The sequence below is a fragment of the Biomphalaria glabrata genome, chromosome 7 (genome assembly GCF_947242115.1).
Source record: "Biomphalaria glabrata chromosome 7, xgBioGlab47.1, whole genome shotgun sequence".
NCBI classification, from domain to species: domain Eukaryota; kingdom Metazoa; phylum Mollusca; class Gastropoda; family Planorbidae; genus Biomphalaria; species Biomphalaria glabrata.
The window spans coordinates 11,877,454-11,901,198 of NC_074717.1; the positions used below are offsets into that span (position 1 = coordinate 11,877,454).

A 23,745-nucleotide genomic window follows, 5' to 3' on the forward strand; every position below is an offset into this window, starting at 1 on the left:
AAAAACAAACAAACGCGGATGTATTTTTTTTATTAGAAAGTCGGATCTGCGAACGTCAATGAACCATGGTAACTCCTATCATACACTTTGTACTTTTACCAAAGACTAATGACAGTATTTTCTTTTCCTTTAAAGTTGTTTGGCAAGATAGCTACTGGAGGCGAATTGGCAAACGAAAGCTGCTGCAACTGGAACATCTTGGCAGCCATCAATATTTACAATATGTGTGTCAGCTTTGTGTCAGCTATGTGTCAGCTTTGTGTCAGCTATGTGTCAGCTATGTGTCAGCTATGTGTCAGCTATGTGTCAGCTATGTGTCAGCTATGTGTCAGCTATGTGTCAGCTATGTGTCAGCTATGTGTCAGCTATGTGTCAGCTTTGTTGGGTTAAGCTCTGAGACTGTCCAGTGCTAGCGCAATAACTTGGGGCTAGAACACATTAGAAAAAAAAAGAACTGCAAAGCAAGAAATCTAGCGATAGTTCAGTACCTCGGCAAAAAATAAACAGCTTATTTCTTGGGGGAACAGAGAAACTTAATGCGCCGAACAATGGTCTGTTTTTAGGCCTTGATGAGATGCTTGACAAATTGAAACCCAACCATGCAAGAACATCTTCGACGAAATAAGAACTCCGAGACTAACGACATGAACCTCTGATATAGGATTCCAAACGAGCTTATTGACCTGATGGCATTTTTTTCCCGTCATCCTTGACTGCACGCTTGATGTTAGCTACAAAGAGCAGATGTCTTTTACTTAGAGTTTTATGGACGTATCAGATCCATAACGTGGCGAACACTTTGAGTTGATGTAGTTAAAAGACCAATAGTTGAGTACTTACGTAATATAGTATTTTTTGTAACAAAAATAATGCCTTCATGCGGACGATCTCATTAGCGTAACGTACAATATATACTTAGTCTACACTTACGGTTCAGGGCCCCGCATATGACATTCGCCCAGGGCCCCACTGCTAAGGCCGCATTGTCATTTACGAGAGTCGGTGATCTTTCCTTAACCACCTCCCCCCAACACATGAAAACAATCCGCACTTTATAAGCTGCTTATTACTTACCCTCATGACCAGTGTCGACGACTACAGTGGACTTTTCATTGTCCTCCACAACAGCGAACTTGTCAGGTAAAGATTTCAAACTATTTAAGACAACAACATTGTTCCAGGTAATCACCAACAGAGCGATGCTGACTAGTACTGTAAGTATCTGTTGGACTGGTCTGTTCAAACAAGAAGGTCAACACATTTATTGGTTCGGCCCTAGGTTTCTTGTCACACATTAGTCTAATGAAAGAGTTGTTTTTTTCTATTGATGTATTGCGCCTAAAATGCCCAGAAACCCATTGACAGTTTGAGAACAGGAAACAGTACATAAAGAATTAAAGAATCTCACCCCACCACCCCTCTACATACATAACACAAATTTGAAATCAGTGCTTTTATGTATCAATGCTTCAGGCATTCACCAACAAATGCTTGCGAATTCTAATAGGTGCAAGATGGTCTAAGAATGGATGGGAATAACGTTAAAAACACAATAAAGAAAGAAATCAAAAGACGCCAATGGACTGGATGGAACATACAAAGGGAAAAACAAAGGAAAATATTGCAAAACAGACTCTGGACTGGAACCCACAGAGAAAGAGAAAGGCTTAAGAGACTAAAAGATGGACATGGACCTAATTGAATGGACTCGCTCAGAACAGAATGCCACGGTGAAGTAAGATAAGATTATTTTATTGGTCAAAAACAAATGGAAATTCAGTTTGACTAAAAGTGTTGCGGCCCAATGCTCCAGTGGGAGTCTAAAAGGATTAACTTAGTACCAGCATTATAGATAAGAGTTTCTGATGTTTAAGCTGCAGGTTGAACATAGCCACATTCTTAGAGGAATCTTATAGTACAAAGTGGAATGTCATGGTGGCAGAGTGGTAAAGCGCTAAGCTGACAAACTAAACTCGGAGACAACCGAATTTAGATTGCTTTAATTGCAACCCAACTTTTGTGCATTAGTAAAGGAAATTGCAAACAGGTTTTAGTACATCCATAGGATTACTGCAAGAATGCATTCTTTTTTCAGTTCATTTTAACTTATTTCTGGAGCATAGTATGATAGAAACTCTAGTAGGTTTTACTCCTAGTTTGACCACAAACGGCGCGGCCTATTTTCAATCTCAGGTTCGCAGACGATATAGACTTCATTGGAGAAAAGGCAGACCAGGTACAAAATCTTACTTCAAAACTGGTTGCTGCAGATAGAGCAGTTAGCATGGAAATCAACGCTGAAAAAAAAGCAAAATACTTGTTTGTGGTGGTGATAATACGAGATGTTGAATGGCCAAACATTAGAAGTTGACTCATTGAAATACCTAGGATCAAACATAACAAAAGATGGAGGATCAATACAAGAGGTAAAGTATCAGATACCAGGGGGAAACACACAGTTTGTACTTTTACAAGGCTGGCAAAAAGGAGGAGTTCCTCAATATTGCGAAGATACTAATGTTGATCTGGTTCGGTCCTATTGTACGACACGACTCACTGTCAAAAGTCATTCTTCAAGGTACAGAGGAAGGAGCCCAAAGAAAGGGACGTCCAAAGAAAAGCTGGCTGGACAAGGTCAACGAATGGACCAGCCTTTCTCTTGGTGTCCTGATAGGAACAGCTGCTGACCGGGAAACGTGTAAGGATTTGGTTTCACAAACTGTCCCAGCATCCCAACGCCGAAGGTCAAGGACATATGATGATGAAAGAACAAACTTTAATTGCAAGATGTCGCCAATATGCAAAGTAATTTTGTAATTCGTTTTTTGAGCTTTTTATGGTCATATATAATTACAAATCACACACACATGCACACACAATGACAAATTAACAGACATACATACAAAGATACACACTACAAGAAAACAATATTTTCTAAACAATGATTGAGGCTAAATATTCTTACACTAACGTATAAACAAGTTTTCTGAATAGAGCGCTATAAAAAAAAAAACAACTTACTTTTTAGACAAGACTGGCATAGTTTATGTTTGGAGCATTGTCAAGATCTGCGAGAGAAACAAAACACGATCAAAACTTGTTGGGGGAACTTAATCCAACACTTTAACTATTTGTTATCACGGACACGGGAAACAGTCAGCAGTGCTCCTCCATGACCTTCCATTCCGAGGGGACGTGAAGTAGACAACACAGGAAGAGAGACTTTGTAAGCCCCGACCATGAATTTAATCTCATTATATTGAATGGTTAGTAAAACGTCTACTAATGAAATAGTAGGCCTAAATTTCGCACAATATCAAACGTCAAAAGTTATCTTACTTATTGCCCAGGTCACGAATTCAACACTGGAATAAAAAGAAATTCATCGAAATATATTGCAAACCAAAAAACCATTTCGCCTAAATGTTTATCAACCACAAATGTTTCTCAGTTATCAGTGACAAAGAACTGATATGAAAGTGACTGTAACCCTCTAAATATATCACTATGCGCAAGTACAAAATACGTGTTCTAGAACAAAATTCACACAATTTATAAATCCACAAAAGTAATGCGAGATGCGGGTCAGACATGGTAGTAACACAGATCACCCGCCATCTTCATTCAATCAAGTGACTGACAAGCTTAACCAATGAAAATTTCGGACGATAATATTGAAAAAAAAATCTAAGCGTTGCTTTGAGGCAAAGGGAGGTAGATATAGGACTTTTTCCTCCCTCATTGTGTTAGTTCTGATCTAAAAGACACGTCATGTGATAGAAGTTCTATTTCTTTCTCCTCGGTCAGTTATGCTCTCTCTCTCTCTCTCTCTCTCTCTCTCTCTAACTCTCTTGTTATAACAATAATCTGGCACCACAATTCGTTTCTGAATAGACAGCACTACGCTAGACTCGGGGTCGGCAACCTGCGTCTCGCGAGCCACATGCGTCTCTTTGGGTGTGAAGCTGCGTCTCTTTAGTTCCATTCGCAAATATTATTTATTTTATCAAAACATTTTTTAAATAGTTCTGAATCTGTTGTCAGTCCGTCAGAAGCTCTCTAATGACGCCATCGTCGGATGTTTCTATGTAGCTTTCAAGTCGCTTTCGAGGCTAGATGAATTGGCGACTTCGCCACGTGCTTTGGCTGTGACGTAAAGTTTGTTGTTTCAGTAAATGAGTTAGAAGCAATAATCTTCTCAAACTTAGAAGCAATCTACAAGTAATGCTAATCTGGCAGGCTTTGCGGTACCACTCGAAATTGCACAAAAAGGCAAACCATTTACAAATGGTGAGTATGTCAAAGATTGCTTCCTACGTGCAAATGAAGAACTGTTTCGTGATTTCAAAAACAAACCAGAAATCTTGATAAAAAATCAAAGATTTGCCACTATCTACGAAAACACTGCAAGGTAGAATATTTAAAATGTCTTCAAAAGTAACATATTTACAGTTGTAAGATATTCAACTTTCTTTAGTACTATCACTTGCAAATCTTGCTACATAAGGACGCGGCACAAGTTGCCCATTTTGTTAGGTATATGTCTTCCCAAGGTCCAAAGGAAGAACTTCTTGGATTGCAAACTCTCTCGGGACAAACTTGAGGGAAAGATATAGTGCATGCCGTGCAATAATACATTGAAAACTATAAGATCGATTTAAATAAAAATCGTTTCAACAGCAATTGAATGAGCCAGAAATATGACAAGAACAATAAAAGGGCAACAACGATTTTTCGAAGCAAAATAAACCAAGAAATTCTTACGTTTTACTGAATAATACAGCCGAGAAGCTCTTTGTGCCCAAAACGATTCGGATCGAAAAAGTTGCGGTAATGAATTTGGTAATCAAGATTGTTAAAAGCATCTTGTCAAAAGCACTCTACAATCGCCAGTTTAAAGAATTGTTAAACGAAATGGAGACTCAGTATTCCGAGCTACTTCTTACCAATAAAGTGCGATGGCTTTCTAAAGGTTGAAACGTTTTGCTTTGTGCTTGAATGAAATAAATACATTCCTAAGTGATAAAGGCATTCATCTCCCTGTATTAGAGCACGACAAATATTTGCAAACATTTCATTTTATGGTTGATATAACAGAGAAATTAAATGAGCTGAATCTAAAACTGCAAGGAAAGGGAAACCCATCCTATGTTTTGGTAGAATAGTTGGTTTGTTTTGAAGAAAAAAATAATTCTTTTTGCAGAATTTATTCAGAGCGGTAAGTCACTTCATTTTAAATGTCCAAAGCAGTATCGCGATAAAATCAGAGCAACTTTTGACACGAATTACTTCAGCACATTTATAAAACCAATGATGAATTTCTTGATAGATTTGAGCAGTTCTAAACCAACAAAACATTTCTAGCATTCCTATTATATCTTCTTTACATAAATAGTAAAAATATATAAAAGTATCCATATAGAATTATACTGGATCTCTAGAAATGCAATTGGTCGATCTAGAAAATAAAGCTTTATGGGGTGGAAAATTTACAGAGTTGAAAGAGTTGGAATTCCAGAAATGTATGTAACGCAACAAAAAATGGACAGCTTTAAAAGAAATGCCGCAAGTTGATTCGGCGCATGGAATACTCTTCCAGATTGCTACAGTGAGGGAAGAAGTTGGCATCTGGAGTGCTGACTATCTTCGGATCGACATATTTGTGAGAGAAAGCGTTTTTTTTTTCCATGAATATAATTAAAAGCAAAGTAAGAAGCCAACTAACAATTGAAAATCTTGAGTCGTTTAAACTAAAAAGAACAAGTTATGAGCCAAATGTATCCAAACTTTCTAAAACCATGCAAAGCCAACGCTCCCATTGAATTTGTAAACTCAATTGTTTGTTATTGGAGTTCTAGTTAGTGTTGTAAGCAAATGTTTAACTGTTTTAGTTGTTACCGAAATAAAAAAATAATTATGTAAAAATGATATATATATATATATATATATATATATATATATATATATATATATATAATCTGATTTGTTGTGAAAAAAACACTACCTGTATATAATAATCTTGTTTTTTCATTTAAAAAATGTGCGATTACTATTTATTGTTGCAAGAAAAACTTTGTGGCTCTTTAAAAATTTAAAATTTTGTAATTTTTTTAGCTCTTTCGACTCAAAAGGTTGCCGACCCCTGCGCGAGACGCATGACTGGCTCTGAATACCTGGTTTCCGCTGTGGTCGTGACGGTCCAACACTGCTGCGTTTGGAATAAAACGAGGACTCGCTTCTTGTTTCAGTTGCTGCAATATTTCTTAAGGCGCGTTCACACTGTTTGTTGCTAAAAAAAAGTTTTCTTAAAATGACTTGGAGACTCTGTTTAGATAACTTGGACATTCGAAGTTCCAATAGACCTCGCTAGCTTCACAAATGACGAATCTTTAGATAACTTGGACATTCGAAGTTCCAATAGACCTAGCTAGCTTCACAAATGACCAATTATTGCAAAATATCTAGGCGTTATAATAAATGGAAAAATTGTCATGGAATCCCCATATCGATGAAAGTATCAAAAATCAAACAAAGCATTAGGGTTTATTAAAAGAAATTTCTATAAATCAAATAAGAACATAAACATAAAATGCTATTTAACCTTGGTTAGGTTATTTATGGAATATTCATCCTCTGTTTGGGACCACTCAACTCAAGGAAAAATTAAGAAACTGAAACAGACACAAAATAGAGCAGTGAGATTCATAACAAATGAATATTCACATTTGACTCGAGTAACACCTTTAGTAAAATCACTAAATTTAGTAAGCCTTCAGGAGAAAAGACTCAAAACTAAAGTAGCAATTATACATAATACAGTGAACCATAATCTTCAAAATACAAAAACAAAATTTAATAAAATAATCAGAAAGACACAAAAATAAAGGCACATTCCTCGTTCTATATGCTAGGACAAATCTGTACAAGTGCTCCTTGTTCCTTAGCGCTATTAGAGCATGCAATGGGTTGCCTGAGCCAGCCAGGAAAACCAGTGACTTGGCAGAATTTAAGTCATTGGTTGACATGCATGACTAGATGCATGACGCGTAGGACGTAATCATCTTCACTTTTGAAGTAACGTCTGTATTATATAAGGTAAGAAGATAAGATATATAAAGCTTTACTTTGTCCGAAGATTAAGGAGGAGTGCAGTAAAACATTTCCTCCACTCAGTATTTTTCACGTGATGATTGGTTGGCGCAGGCCAACGCCACTCTTTACACTTAAATGTCGTTCACAGCAGCACAGAAGTCTGAGACGGCAACAGGTAGTCGTAACTCTTATTTCGGATCCTCCATCTCCTAGACTGGTGGCCGGCCAAGGTTACAGACCAGCAGTAGAGATAAAGATAGAAAGGTAGAAATAAAATAACGGAGACAGAGATAAAGACAGAGAGAGAGAGAGGAGAGAAAGATAGAATGAGGCAAAGAGACAGAAATGGAGACAAACTAAGCGAGATATAGTGAGACTGTGAGAGAGAGAGAGAGAGAGAGAGAGAGAAAAGTGAGAGTGATAGAAAGAGAGAGTGAGAAAGAAGAGAGACGAAACGAAGTAGTCAATGAACCTCTTTCACCAATCGTAAATAAACAACATAAAGCCAAGTGTTTCCCTATCTCTTCTACACAAATTGTGATCTAATTTAAATCAATGGTTATCATGTGACATTTTATTTTCCGTCGGTTTATCAATATTATCACGTGACAGTTCGTTTTGGTGAATGAGGTCCAATGACTAAACACTTTGAACACGTGTTGAGCTACGTCCAATTGAGGTCAACAAAATCCGAATTAAAGTTTACAATCTTTTATTTAATGATTCTATCAAAGTTTTACATGCATCCAATCTTTGGACTTTCCAACTTCAACTTTAATTTTCCCATATTTAAAGTACACTTGAACTAATATAAATTTGTTTTTCGCAGTGACATAGAGTGACATAGATGATCGACAAACGATGTGCATCGAACTGTGTTTTTCATCAGTGTTTATGTCTTGTGTTGGGCGATTTCACTCTAATACGATATTTAAACCGGACTAATTTGTTTTTCTCTTATGAAATTATTGTAACTCTGCTCAGGAATATCATCATGCACCAAGTGCTCACCATTGACAGCAGATCACACTGTGGTGTGAACCAGTTCACGCCCTCTGCGAAAAACATAAAGGACGATAGAAAAGAAAGTGCTAGAAGTGTGGACAGTGCAGGGCCGAATAAACGCTGTACAGGCAAAGCCTGACTATAGTATTCAGATCATTTTCATGTAAGTCTTCAAAAATAGTGAAGAGGCCCTCAAGAATACAACTTCACAGAGTCTCGACTTATTTATATCCGGCTCTGTGACAGTGCCGTATAATCAAGAGGTGAGAATCTGGTATTGATATATCATCACTCTTAAGAACCACATCCTCTTTAAAGCCCCTTTCCAATCCACCTTAGGCAGACCCTACTAACACTGCAGCCCAACATAACCAACACCCTGTACGGCAGTGCTGCACAACTGAAGAGAACAGCACACTATTTTTTCCTTGGCACAGTCTACAAAAGAGCTCACGGCTCAGCAGCAAAAAGCTGGGTAGAATAATAATAATAAATTGTTCTATAGTAATTCAATCCAGGAAACATAGATCTATGTTTTAATGGAGGTGATTTTTGTTTCTAAGACCTGTTCAAATAGAGGCACACTTGAGACTCGCTGAAGCAGGGGCGGTACCTGACAATTAGCACAAAAGATCAGCGTGTGACAGTGGCGGCACCTCAGAAACATGAAATCTGTGAACTTAAAGACAAAGGCGTACACAAGGCCCAATGACCACTGATTGTTTTTATTGTCTTATGTATCATCAACGCATCAGTCTCAATTGCAACTATCCTTATCCCTAGGTATCCCTTTTTTCTTATGAATCATCAACGCATCAGTCTCAATAGCATCTAAATATCCTTATCCCTAGGTATACCTTTGTCTTATGAATCATCAACGCATCAGTCTCAATAGCATCTAAATATCCTTATCCCTAGGTATACCTTTGTCTTATGAATCATCAACGAATTAGTCTCAATAGTATCTAATATCCTTATCCCTAGGTATACCTTTGTCTTATGAATCATCAACGAATTAGTCTCAATAGCATCTAAATATCCTTATCCCTAGGTATACCTTTGTCTTATGAATCATCAACGAATTAGTCTCAATAGCATCTAAATATCCTTATCCCTAGGTATACCTTTGTCTTATGAATCATCAACGAATTAGTCTCAATAGCATCTAAATATCCTTATCCCTAGGTATACCTTTGTCTTATGAATCATCAACGAATTAGTCTCAATAGCAACTAAATATCCTTATCCCTGAGTATCCCTTTTGTTGATTCCGTTTTTCCCCCCTCAGTTGTACTGCATTCTTTGAGCTGATTCAGAAATATAACAAGCAAAATTTAACAAATACATTTTTTATTAACAAAGGGAAAGAAACGCACAACTACTGCACGGTTACTCTCTATACTGCAAGATTTATCTCATTTTCTATATAAAAAATAAATGATTAATTTATTACCACTAATTAATTGGTTAATATTTTTTTATTGATTCGTGTATTGTATATGACAATGAATAATTGTGAAAAGTTTCAACTTGATCCGAGACTGGGAAGTGGGAGACATAACGTGTACAAAAGTTGTACCAGACGGTCAGACAGAGTGAGTTGATAGAAGCTTTGTACAAACAGATTCTTTTTCGATTTGAAGAACAATAAAACGTAATTACTTCGGATCCAAATGTTAATTCTTTTGTTCAGTATTTTTTTTATTCAGTAACAAATCAAGCCGCAGTTCCTTTTAGGCCCCGGTGTCGAGCCCCAAGACCAATGGGAAGGAATCGTCTAGCTAGACAGTGGACTTATATCCACCACTTCTCTCAAATTCTAATAGTATCGTCTGTTTAAAACTGAAATGATTTCAGGAAAAAAAAATGAAAGAGAAATGACAAACTGAAACGTAATGTTCTACAAACAGCGAAATCTACAGTTTGTGATCTAGAAATATGTTTGTTTGTTTGACATGGTTCGGATGTTCCTTCAGAGTTGAAGATTGTTTACTTCCTAGTCCAAACCTCCCGCAGGACGACGGGGGATGGGAGCGGGCAGGGTTTGAACCCTCGACCGTCGATAAATCCGAACGACAGTCCAGCGCACAAACCGCACGACCAGGCAGCCATCCATATGTGTGCCATTATATCATAGATTTGCGAACACAATGGACTTCATTACACTATTAACCAATGGGAAGGAAGGGAATGCAAACACAAACAAGAATATAATTTATATTAAAAAAAAAACAACAAAGCTTATATTAAACATAGTTGTATCAATTAGTTTGGATCAGTCATGTCATTTAATTTCCAATAGATCTAGAATAACAATAAAAAAGCATTTAAAAAATTAAAAGGGGGGGGGGGGAAAGGATCTGAATTCATGGCTCAAGCCTTCTCAGGCCTCTCATAATATGCTAGAAGAGAGCCTATGAACATGGAATATTGTAGGGTTATTATTTCTATAGTATCGTCCTATTTTGCCATAGAGCTGAAAGGCAAGCACTTGAACTAGTAGCTACCACACTAATAAACTACCCATGTACACCAAACAGCCAAATTGTCTTACTGACCGATGCCAAAACAGTCCTTCAAAGCCAGAAAAACTCGGATACTTGCTAGATAAAGCAACTCAGGACAGCTCTTTTAAACCTTAACAACAACAGCAAGGAAACTGTTCTTCAATGGACTCCAGCACACATTGAATTAGAAGACAATGAAAAACCAAACACACTGGCCAAAGATGGAAGATCTAACAAACAAATGACAATCTCTATCTACCCAGAAAAAATGATGAAAATAATAGAGTGTAGATTAAATGAGAATTGGATAATCTAAATCCCAATTACAAGGACGCCTATTATAAGCGATCTCGACATGACCAACGCATACGTTTTTGACTCAGAACCGGACACAACAGAATGAGACAACATATGTTCCGGAAGCTTAAATTGGGGACAAGCGAAACCTGTCCTTGCGAAGCATCACCAGAGAAAGCTGACCATGTCCTTCAAAGATGCGTTCTATATCAAGAGGCCCCAAAACCCTCCTATAGAAGAAAAACAATACGGAAAACTGCCTGATCTGGAAACCACTGATCTGAACTCTCCGACATGAAAAATGAGAACGAAGAAGAAGATGAAGAAGTCCTATTTTTCATGTTGTGTTCACTAAGACTCAGACGACGACCTAAAAAGGGGAATAATTCAGCTTATACCACCACATTAGCCAAGTACAAATTCTTTCCCTTGTTTGAGATACCAAACAAAATAATTTTTAATCAATAGTTAATTAACTAATTAGTTATTTTTTTTATATTGTTTCAAGTAAAAGAAATAACTATGCGAAATTTCAGCTTGATAAGAAATAACGTGTACAAACTTTTTACCAGACAGACAGACAGAGTTGATATAAGCTTTGTAAAAAGTGACAGTGGATTTGGTGCTAGACTCCTCTTAGAGAGAAAGCGAAATTTTTGTGGAAACTTCTAGAATTATACACGTAAATATTAAAGGGAAAGGTAAATTTGAGTCAGTCAGTGAGCTTGTGGTTAGAGTCCAAACCCAATCAGTTCTTGCAATGAAACCTTTGTATTTCATGACACTTTTCTATTGAATGGATTAGAATTGAAATTATTTTTTTTTCGTCTGTGTTCCCGTGTCTTCATTTTTCTAGCAGTCATCACACGAGTTTGGAAATAGCCACACGCATTAATTTACATGTTTTCTACCAACTAAACCTACGTGTGTGAACGCACCTTTAGACCTACAACAAAAAAAAAATCGTCACGTTTCCTAATGACACGATCGTTACAGTTTTTTTTTTAAATCCAGCCTCAACAATCACGAGCGTAACAGCTTTTGACCTCAATTCAGGGTAGGTCCTAGCAGTGTGCGGGGTTCGCGGATCTTTTTTGTTTCGGATATTGTACTCCACGCAATGCAATCTTTACTTCTTTGAAGTACGGGCGGCAACTCTGACTGGCCATTCCTTGGGGCCGGCGTGACTAAATTAACTTGTGGTTCTAATGTTTACACATGCTGTTATTACAGATTTAAAAAAAAAACATTACAAAATACTTTCCCAAAAGACGATATCTCCTAGATCAGTATACAACTTATAGAGTGTTTGTTTTTCTCTTAATAATTAATGAATACTACTGTCACAGGTTTCTTGTTGTTGATTGAAGTGCTAATTCATTGATAGTACTGAGAAGTGCTAAAGTTGTAGACTCTTTCTTGAGATGTCAGATGTTACAAGAAGTTACTGTGACGTGTTGCGGATTCTATAGATGTAAATCTCTAGATCTAAATACTATCTTAGAGATTCAATAAATGAAGATCCTTTTTAAATCTAATACAGAACTTTAATTCAAAACTTGGAATCACTATGTACAGAAACAAAACTGTAGGCTATCAGATAATAACTTTGTTTCAAAGTTCAATAATAAAATACTTAAATTTACTACTAGATTCAATAAAATACAAGACTAATCTCTACAAATTCTAACAAAAAAAAACAAGGTTACAGAAGACAGTTTGTGTCAAACACAAAATCAAAATGGGCCCCGAAGTGGTCCGCCTAGAGTCTTCACCAGGATTCGAACAGGGGACTTTCAGTTCCAAGTGCTTTACCCCTCAGCCACAGCATCTCCATATATTCATTTAGCGTACTCTTATATTTTTTAAAATAATAATTTTTTAAACCTTATCCATACATTCTTATTTTAATAACATGTTACATTGTAATAAAGAGAAACTAAAAAATATTTATTCTTCTAACAAAATAAGATAAATTGGCAACATGAAAAAAAAAATATTGACCTAATTTACAGATGACAACAAGATTTTCCCCACGCAAATAAAAATTAATATCTCCATTGTCAATTGTCATACAAACTAAACATAGATCTAGCTTGATCTAGACCTAGTTTTAGATCTATATCTAGAGTCTAAGCCTAGATCTAGAAATAAATCAAAGTCTCTAAGTTTAGATCTAGAAATAGATCAAAGTCTCTAAGTTTAGATCTAGAAATAGATCTAAGTCTTTAAGTCTAGATCTACATCTAGAATCTTGAAAAAGCTCAAAACTCAAACTCTATTTAGTCTAATTTAGACTGTTAAGTGTAGGCTCCTACAATGAGGATATGTCAAAAAAGCAGTTAGTTATTTTGGAAACTTATAACTAAAACGAAGTTCGTATCAAAATTCTTTTTTTTTTTAAATAACAATTGAATCAGTTTTCTATTCAATGAGTTAGTTAATAAATGGAAAATCTATTTTATAATGATCCATTGACACTTTTACCATTGTGACCTTAGTTGTTAATGTTTTGTACCAATGCGCGAATCTATGAATGAAGCTTGATTTATTAATGAAGAAGTCCATGACCTTTTAAAAAGAGTTACCCCCCCTGAAGTTTTTCATTGAAAAGTGGTGTAATTTTTAAAAAAATATGCTTGCATATCTAATTTTAAACATTAAATGGTTCACTTTCGGAAAAGAAAAAAGTAGCCGTTGCATCAGAACTTTGAATGATCTAAAATATCATGATGTCCGATTTTCATTTTCTCTTCTAGTTTCTGAGATCTAAACGAAACGGACGGAAGGACAGATGAACAGACAGGCCATACAAAACTAATAGCGTCTTTTCCCCTTTTGGGGGCCGCTAAAAATACTTATCTCTACAAGATTTACATTCCAGACTGACCTTCTCTTCGCGCGTTTTTCTAACCTACACTTTTTTTTACACTTGGCTTGACCAATGAAATCATTTACTTCAACCAATCAAATTATTTCCTGTCAAGTCTCATACTGTCATAGAAGTGATAGACAGGTGTCTGCTTACGTCATAGGAAATTTCGTGATTTACAGGCATGAATATGTTTAATTAATTAACTTAGTCTTGGGTTTATTTTAAATTGATGCATGACAATAAGAGTAAAAAAAAATGGAACATTAATTTCTCTTGATCCGTACAGCCAGAAGAGGAACACACTTTCTATAGACAAAGATCCATGCAGTTAACTTGCAGGCTTTTTGGGGGAGAGGGGGAACGTTTTTTAAAAGCAAGATATAAAGGGCTTATACAAGTGTAAGAACCCCACCATTACAGCTATTTATATCAATGCTGTCAGATTTATTTCCCATTTTCGATATTAAACAAAATTAATAAATTACCACGATTGAATTAACTAATTGGTTAATTTCTTTTATGCATTTAATTTTTGTTAGGAACAATGAATAACTGTGCAAAGTTTTAACTTGATCCAAGAATGGAAAATGAGGAAAAATAACGTAGGGTTGGTGTCACCTAGTGCGGTTAGCGAGTAGCGTCATTAATAATAATAATAATAGTAATAATAATAATCTTTATTGTCCGTACGTAAATTTGTCTTACAATTCGTGTATTACACCAAACAAAAAACATTATAACTATAAGAAACCAAAGTGTACATTCACACCAGACTCACTCATAATTTTCATGTGACAAAGTTTATATCAGATTGTTCTTATTTAATGATTTGATTGCCAGGGGAACAAAACAAACACTTCTAGAAATTAAACAAGCAAATAATAAAAAGATTTAAAAAAAAAACAAAATATATCAAAAGGGAAAGAACCACTAATTACTGCCATTTATCTGAAAATGGCTGGGTTTAGTTCCCTTTCTGCTATATAAAACTAATTGATTAACTAATTGGTTAATTTTTGGATTGATTTGTGTTTTGTCATCGACTATAAATAATTATGAAACATGTCAACATGATCCGAGAATGGAAAGAAACTGAAAGAAAAAACATATTAAGAGAATTAAATCCATATATACATCCAAATTTCTCATTAAGTTGCATTTATTCCCCTTATTTCGATATCAAACAAAATGATTAATTACCAATAGTGAATTAACTAATTAGTTATTTTTAAAATTAATTCATGTCTCGTAAGGTAAAATGAACTATTATCGCAAGTTTCAACTTGATCCGAGAATCGGAAATAAGAGAAAAAAACATGTTCAAACCTTTTTCCAGACACAGACAGAATGTGTTCATATAAGCTTTGTAAAAATATTTTTTTCTAAATCTTTCTTTCTTATTAAACGTAATTTATTTAATGTCAAGAGTTTTTTAAATTGCTTATTTCACTTTCTATTTGTAACTCTCGAATCTTCCAAGCGATGCCGTTACATGAATGGTTCTTCCCATAACTTTTAATATCAACATGTCCAACAATAGAGATTAGATAGATACATAGGTACATAAAAAGATCTAGATTCTATAGTCTATAGATAGACAGAAAGACAGACAGACAAATAGATAGATAGATAGATAGATAGATAGATAGATAGATAGATAGATAGATAGATAGATAGATAGATAGATAGATAGATAGATAGATAAAGACAGAGATTTGGGGGTGAGAAAAAAAGATTACATAGCCTCGTACCAATATTTAATTCCATTGATAATATCAAAATCCTATACTCACACATAACCTAATCAAATAACCTTTACTCACACTAATAAAAACGGATGTATTTTATTAACACATATTGAATAATATCATTGAAATCACACAGCTTATCACTTGAGTCCACTCCACTCGCACCCCCCGTAATCTGATGAAAGACTGTGAGCTGCGTCTCTATATATACTAAGTATACTAAGTAAAGAGAGAGTGAGACCGAGAGAGAGAGAGAGGGACTGAGAGAAAGAGGGAGAGGGAGAGAGAGGCAGAGAGAGAGACAGACAGAGAAAGAGACAGAGAGAGTGAGAGACAGAGAGAGTGAGACCGAGAAAGAGAGACAGAGAGAGAAAGAGGGAGAGGGAGAGAGAGGCAGAGAGAGAGACAGACAGAGAAAGATAGAGAGGGAGAGACAGAGAGAGTGAGAGACAGAGAGAGTGAGACCGAGAGAGAGAGAGACAGAGAGAGAAAGAGGGAGAGGGAGAGAGAGGCAGAGAGAGAGAGACAGACAGAGAAAGAGATAGAGAGGGAGAGACAGAGAGAGTGAGAGACAGAGAGAGTGAGACCGAGAGAGAGAGAGAGACAGAGAGAGAAAGAGGGAGAGAGAGAGAGAGGCAGAGAGAGAGAGACAGACAGAGAAAGAGACAGAGAGGGAGAGAGAGAGGGAAAGAGAGACAGAGAGCTACAGAGAGAGAAAGAGAGAGAGAAGGGGAGAGAGAGACAGAGAGAGAGACAAAGAGAGAGACAGAGAGAGACAAAGAGAGAGAGGCAGGGAGAGAGACAGAGAGAAAGAAAGAGAGAGAGAGGGGGGAGAGATTAAGAAAGACACACCCACAGGCAGATAGAAAGAGAGAGAGATTCAAAGGAAAAAAATATCAAAACTGGATAGGACGAGAAAGGGGCAGTGAAAGTTAAAGGATTCGAACCTCCTGTCTACGATAGCACCGTAATCCAATGAACACAATACAAGATTTATTATAAAGAGTGTTTGATGTATAGCTTCCATTTTATTTTAATACAATGCGTTTGGTACTAAAGAAATCAGTAAAACAATTAAAGGAGAGAAAAGAAAAAAAGTCAAGTCAGAGAGAAAGAGTCGTAGAAAGTCTTAGAAGGAGAGAAAAAGACAAAGAAAAAATCGTCTGAAAAAAAGTTAAAAAGTGTCAGAGAGAGAGAGTCAAAGAAAGATGTAGATAGAGAATGAAACACAGAGAGAGTTGAGGAGAAAAAAAGAAAAAGAAAAAGATACAATGAGAAAGTCTATTATTAAATATAACAAGGTTACAAAGACAGTTTGTGTGGAAACACAAACTCAAAATCGATCCCCCCGAAGTGGTCCACCCAGAGTCTTCACCAGGATTCGATCACGGGACTTCCGGTTCCAAGTGCTTTACTCCTCAGCCACAGCATCTCTATATATTCATTTAGCGTACACTTATATTTTTTTAAATAATAATTATTAACCTTATCCATACATTCAAAATTAATAACATATTACATGTAATAAAGAACAAAAAAAAAACGATTTATTTCTCTAACAAAATTAGATAAATTGACAACACGAAAAAAAAAAAAAAACTTCCACTCGCAAATAAAAATTAATATCTCCTTTGTCATTTGTCATACAAACTAGACATTGATATAGCTAACAGTGAAAACTAATAAAGCCTGATTAATTTAAAATTTGGGAGGGTATTGACTTTACTTTATAACTATTTGTATATGTTTCCGTAAACATCTCAAATGTAGTTTCGCATTTTTGATAGCGCATCAAATTATACCAATGTAGTGTTTGTGAAAACTTGCCCATGTGACTTTTCGCCCCACCTTCCCCTATTTATTCTAATTTAGACCATCAAGTGTAGGCCCCTATAATGAGGAAATGTCAAAACTGCGCGCTATAAAAGTAGTTTGTTATTTTTTAAACTTATAAGTAAAACGAAGTTCGTATCAAAATTCCTTTAAAAAAACAACATTTGAATCAGTATTCTATTTAATGAGTTAGATAATAAATGGAAAATATATTTTATAATGATCCATTGACACTTTTACCATTGTGAACTTACAAGCAAATTTTTTTTACCAATCCGCGAATCTATGAATGAAGCTTGAGTTACTAATGAAGAGGTCCATGACCTTTTGAAACAAAGCTACCTACCTTGAAGTTTTTCATTGAAAAGTGGTGTAATTTAAAAAAAAAAATCAGCTTGCATAGATAATTTTTAAAATTACATGGTTTACTTTCGGAAAAGAAAAAAAGTAGCCGTTGCATCAGAACTTTGAATGATCTAAAATATCATGATGTCCGATTTTCTTTTTCTCTTCTAGTTTCTGAGATCTAAATGAGACGGACGGACTGACAGACGGACGGACAGACAAGCCACACAAAACTAATAGCGTCTTTTCCCCTTCAAGGGGCCGCTAAAAATCCCTAGAATCAATATTTTAGTTCATTGATCTGCATCATTTAATCTAATCCACTCAACAGCTTTCAGATTTCATTTCGTGTGACAGATTTTACTTTTAGCATAAAAAAGTGATTGAATCTACTCCCTCCCTCCCTCTCTCTCTCCCCGCATCTCTCTCTCACTTCCTTTCTTTTCTCCTCCACTCATTCTTTCTCTTTCTGCCCTTCTTTCTCTCTGTTTCTCTTTCTGTCTCCTCACCACCTCTAATACCTCCTCACCTTCATTGTCTATTAATCGTGTGTACAAGTGACACAATGACTAGGCTGTCGTGAAATGATAAAGTAACACGAATATATATTTTTTAACAAGACAATGATAAAATAATTTTATAAAAACACATGGATTCAACCCGTGACTCCGCCAGCTGCTAAAACTTAAGCATTTTATGATTCGGCCAGCTAGGAAGGCATACTTGTGCGATTATGTATTGGTATGTTCATTATACGAACATCTAGATCTAACACTAGATATAAAGTTTAGTACTCTTAAGATCTAGTCTAGATCTACTTCTAGATCTAGAATCTAGATGTAATAGAGTAATATTAAATTAACGTCAAAATATAAGGAACGCTTATAAACTTAGAAAAATTGAAAATTTACTCAGTTATTGCATAATTACGGTAATACGACTGACCAAGCCATGTTGGCTGTAGACCTAGATATAATCTCCAGCCAAATTTACATTTATTTATTTTTTACTTTGAAAAATTAAACGGTCAAACTTGAGGTTTTCCCATGTGGCCTAGTAATTCTTTTCTCGGCGATATTCATCAACTGTTAAATTTCTAGGAAAATATTTAGGTAAGCGCCTGCCCGACCACCCACCCAAGTTCCTCCATGAAAAAAAGACTTAAATAGAAGTACTGCTGTGTTTTTAGCAATGCCTTCCAGACACTTAAAGAAACTAGCCGCTATTGTGTTTGTGCTGTCTGTCCCATTTCAATCTCAGGAACTAAAAAGATCGTCTTCCTGATCCTCAAACTAGTCAAACAGCTCCTTGCAATCTCACATTTTCAATGAAGACAACATTGTATGATATCTAGTAAAACAAAGAAAACTATTTACAAAACCATCATATGATAAGTAGGCTCCACTGGCGGATTCAAGGAGGGCGGTAGGGGATGATCTCCACCCACCCCCCCGAACAAGATAGAGTGGATTAATTTTTATAAAAAAAAAACACACAATATATATAAAAATATTGTTTTACTAAAATACCCCCGCCTTCCCATGGTCCAAAATGGTACCGACAACCGTCTTTCATTTGATAGTTACAAATGTTTGAATTTGAGTTTAAAAGAACCTTTTTTTCCTTAGGAAAATAAATCGGTTGTTGCAATGTAAATTATTTAGGGCCTATAAATTAATTTTTGAATATTTATAAAATAAAAGCATTATTCAAATGGTTTTTAATGACAGTCCTACATACCTAGCAGTCACCATTTACTCGAGATTAACTTGGAAAAAACAAATAAAAAAAACACAGTAAAGGCATCCAGAGACTATCCCTAATGATGAACTGGCACAGACTGGGAACCAATCATAACATTCTGAAACATTCTATACCAGTTACGTAAGACCTGTTCTAGAATATGATGCCACAGCATGGGGCTCAGCAGCCCAAACCAAGCTAAGGAAAATAGACAAGGTACAAATATTGGTCCAAGGATAATGAAAACAACACCTATAAAAGCAATGGAGGAAACCGCTGCCGGGTCTCTCTGGATGAAAGAAGGGAAATTAAAATCCTTTCCCAATACACTAAAATGGAAACCTTAGAGAGGCACCCACTCTAAACTAAAATCCATAAAGCTAGCATTTAAACCGTCTCATACAGGAATCTCTAAACCTAAAAAAGGAGCACCAACTTGAAAAAATAACTCTGGAATCTCCACCATGGGACCAAAGCTCTCTTCCTACTGTAAGAGACCGTATTGAAACTATAACCAAAAAAATTAGACTACATTAAGGTGACCAGATATTTGAGGAGAGAAAACGGGACATAAATCAATCAAGGGACAAAAAAACAACAAGCTCAGATTTTTTTTTGAGCAATATTTCTTTCAACAACTTAGATGTTAGTACAATACATCAGAATATACACACACATACAATGTAGGCTTACACACACAAAATGTAAGCTTACACACACATAATGCAGGATTACATACATAATAATTGAACTAATTGCAGGCTTTCTGAAACATTTTCCAAGATAGATCATCTTTCTTTGGGGTCCATCTGAAAGCCTTAACCTGTCAAATAGGCCGCGTCTCTCTCTCTGAAATACTCAGCAAAATTTTTTATGCTGTCGCTGCACAATCCCTTTTTTCTAACAAACCCGCGTTATCAAAAATAGTTAGTCGCATGCCTACATCTTTGGGGTGGAACTTTTTCAAAACTTCATGCTTCTTTTCGTGGATTTCTGAACCGATTAATCAACGACAGAATAGATACTACATATAAGAATATACATATACATACATACAAGAATTGCTCGCTTAAGAGTAGGCCTATAGGATACAACAAAAGTCTGATTTTTATACTTTCAGCTTTCAGCTCCAGGGAATCTAGGGTTTTCTTTCCCATAAAATAATTGTGATGAAGATAAAGTAGAAAAAGAAATTCTACCCTAAGTGCACTAATCCTTATTGTCTTTTTACAATACCTCTATACTCAGAACTTCATGGAACAGGGAGGGTGGGGGGTGGAACCTGGAAATGGATCTCAAAAAAGGCTAAAAAGATTTTCCTAGAAATTAAACAATTGATTATAGCATTGAGAAAAGAATTACTAGCTCGTTGGCCACACAAGGAAAACTCTAGTTTAAAACATGGCGTGGTCAGCCGTAGTGTACCAATAACTGAGTTGTTTATTAAATGTAGTTGTTTAAAGTTTATTGATGGATTATCTAAGCTTTGCTTATATTTGACCTAAATTTAGTAGGAGATACATCTAGATTCTAGTTCAAGAAATAACTCTAGATCTAGATCTAAACTAGATCCTAACAGTTTTAGATTAGAAGTCTAGATCTAGATTTATTTCACAATGTCTATGTAATGAAAGTACCAATAAATAACTATATTACATAATTGGGCTAACGAAGCCAAAGAACAAGTTTGATATCCAGAATGTGCAATAAAAAAACTTTTTTTTTAAATATATTTTTTTATTCATTTTAATTTTTATACTTGAGGTATTGTCTTTTGAAAAAATGTATTTTTTGATTATTTTGTTTTCATTGCAGATGCCAGTTGCGTGCATTTTACTGGACTAATATTGTTTGTATTTAATAACAGTTCGGTTTGGCAAAGGAAAGGTGAACTCGTGTTTGACTTAAGTCAAGAGTATGTTTCCTGGTGTTTCTTTCCCTTTAGATCACATCTATCTATTTACTTATCTATATAATCTATCTATCTATCTATCTATCTATCTATCTATCTATCTATCTATCTATCTATCTATCTATCTATCTATCTATCTATCTATCTATCTATCTATCTATCTATCTATATAATCTATCTATCTATCTATCTATCTATCTATCTATCTATCTATCTATCTATTTATCTATCTATATAATCTATCTATCTATCTATCTATCTATCTATCTATCTATCTATCTATCTATCTATCTATCTATCTATCTATCTATCTATCTATCTATCTATTTATCTATCTATCTATCTATCTATTTATCTATCTATCTATCTATCTATCTATCTATCTATCTATCTATCTATCTATCTATCTATCTATATAATCTATCTATCTATCTATCTATCTATCTATCTATCTATCTATCTATCTATCTATCTATTTATCTATCTTAATATGTATTGTCTTATCTTATCTTATAAATTAAAAACATTTCTTCATGAAAGATGGTCAAGTCCTACGCTATGTTAAGCCCAGTCGTGCTAATCAATGGATGACTTTAATTCTACTAAGTCATTGACTGTCTTGACTGATTTCAGTAATGCATTTTCCTGTTCACATATTTCTTGAAAAGATAAGAGTTTGAGTTGGTCCTAATATAAGGCACTAGAGAAATGTCTATATCCTTGTGTCTCAGTATTTCTTTTAAAATATCTCTATTCAACTCATAACGTCGTGGAACCTTTTGCGTGGGTAATAGGCGGAAAGTCAGAACTTCATGGAAGGCGGATCCTGGACACGGATCTCGAAAATGACTCTAACGATTTTCCTAGAAATAAACATTACAAATTAACATAACAATTAGGATAACAATAAAACATATTGGTGTGTATTGTCACGAGTCGAGTCTGTGACCTATTTCGACCAGTTTCTAGAAGCGAGGTCAAACCAGTGCAAGTGTCCAGCGTAAACAAGTTAATTTTAGGTATCCAATCAAAGAAAGAGGTTAAGGGAAAAAAATAGCACACGTCAGCTTCTAGAAGGTCAAAGTTACTAAAATAATTAGGGGAGAAGTTTCCATGATTCTGGAATGTACGATTAAGAAAGGTATAAATTAAGGGAAAGTCAGTTAGACGGGGTCCTTGCATAGTAGTAGTTCTTGTAGTGCGATGGTCCTGGCTTAGTTATCGCTTAAGTCCTGTCTTAGTAAAGGTTTAGTTAAGTTTTGTGATATTAGCGGGTCCATTTAATTAAAGTTTTATTAGTTGAAGTAATATTATCTGAAGTTATATTACTGGAAGTTGAAGTTGAAGTTATACTAAGTGAAGTTTCATGTATCTTTAAGTTTTATTTATGAAGTATCAAGTCAAGTTGTTATTGAATTGAGAAGTTAATTTTATGTGAAAGTTGAAGAAGTATTATTAAAGAAGTTTGAAAGAAAATACAAAGATGTTTCTTCACTTCATTGAGTTATCAAGTTTAATAATATAATCCCCGGCAAGTGTGTTTTATTGATATGCCCTATCGCTCTATAAGGTGTATAAATGAGATAGTGTTTTTTAAAAAGTATTTTGCCATGGTTTTAGGGTTAGCGCATATTTTTCTGATTGTAAATTCTGTTTAGTCTTAGGGTTAGGATTATTAATGCTACTTTACTTTTCAATCTACTGCCTTGCAGCGTTTTCAAGTTTAGCCATATCACCAACGTTCTTGCAATGAGTGATGTATGAGTATTCATGTGTGATAAATCTATATCAGAAAGTATCCCTAAAGTGTAAACTCTGCATTGTAATGTGATGACCATCTGTCGTGCATGCTAATCAATTGAGGATTAAAATTTCATAGGGCAGAAGATGACAATTCTATGCACTATTATTCGTTCTGAAATCCGTTTCTACTAGCCCGATATATGAGATTGTATTTATTGCATTGATATATTTATATACCTTTGTTTTCTATTTTTGTTTTTGAGGAATTGAAATTCGTCTTGTCTTTCTTTTGATGTATTGATCTGCTTTCACACATAAATATATTTGTATGTGTGCATGACAGTAGACAGCAGCTTTAATGTACATTGATGTATTTTCATTATGAAAGTGATATATGAAGCATCTTTATGAAGCATACAATACTAACAATTAATATTTACAGAATGCAGTTTATTATAATTTAACTTATAGATTTTTTTTTTTTACTATTTCTGTTAACCTGCAAAGTACGACATCCGACATTCTATGGGATACCTGAAGATTGAGGCAGTGAACAGGATACCTGAAGATTGAGGCAGTGAACAGGATACCTGAAGATTGAGGCATTGAACAGGATACCTGAAGATTGAGGCATTGAACAGAATA

At 35.2% G+C, this 23,745-nt stretch overlaps 1 protein-coding gene across 5 annotated transcripts in view; it reads right to left on the reverse strand.

The window, feature by feature from the left end:
- The window catches only part of LOC106050605 (carbohydrate sulfotransferase 15-like), a 33,056-nt gene extending 17,311 nt beyond the window's left edge, over positions 1-15,745 (reverse strand). Inside the window, exons 1-3 of one of the 5 annotated variants that reach the window (XM_056035715.1) lie at positions 15,600-15,745; positions 3,022-3,068; positions 1,075-1,235 (exon numbers count right to left, since the gene is read on the reverse strand). In XM_056035715.1, the coding sequence (XP_055891690.1) occupies positions 1,075-1,235; positions 3,022-3,041 (181 nt within the window). In that variant the 5' untranslated portion in view covers positions 3,042-3,068; positions 15,600-15,745. Of the gene's footprint in view, positions 1-1,074; positions 1,236-3,021; positions 3,658-15,527 lie in introns of those variants that run through there. The other 4 variants (XM_056035717.1, XM_056035719.1, XM_056035718.1 and 1 more) reach the window with 4 other exon arrangements.
- Between the last annotated feature and the right edge of the window lie 8,000 nt (positions 15,746-23,745).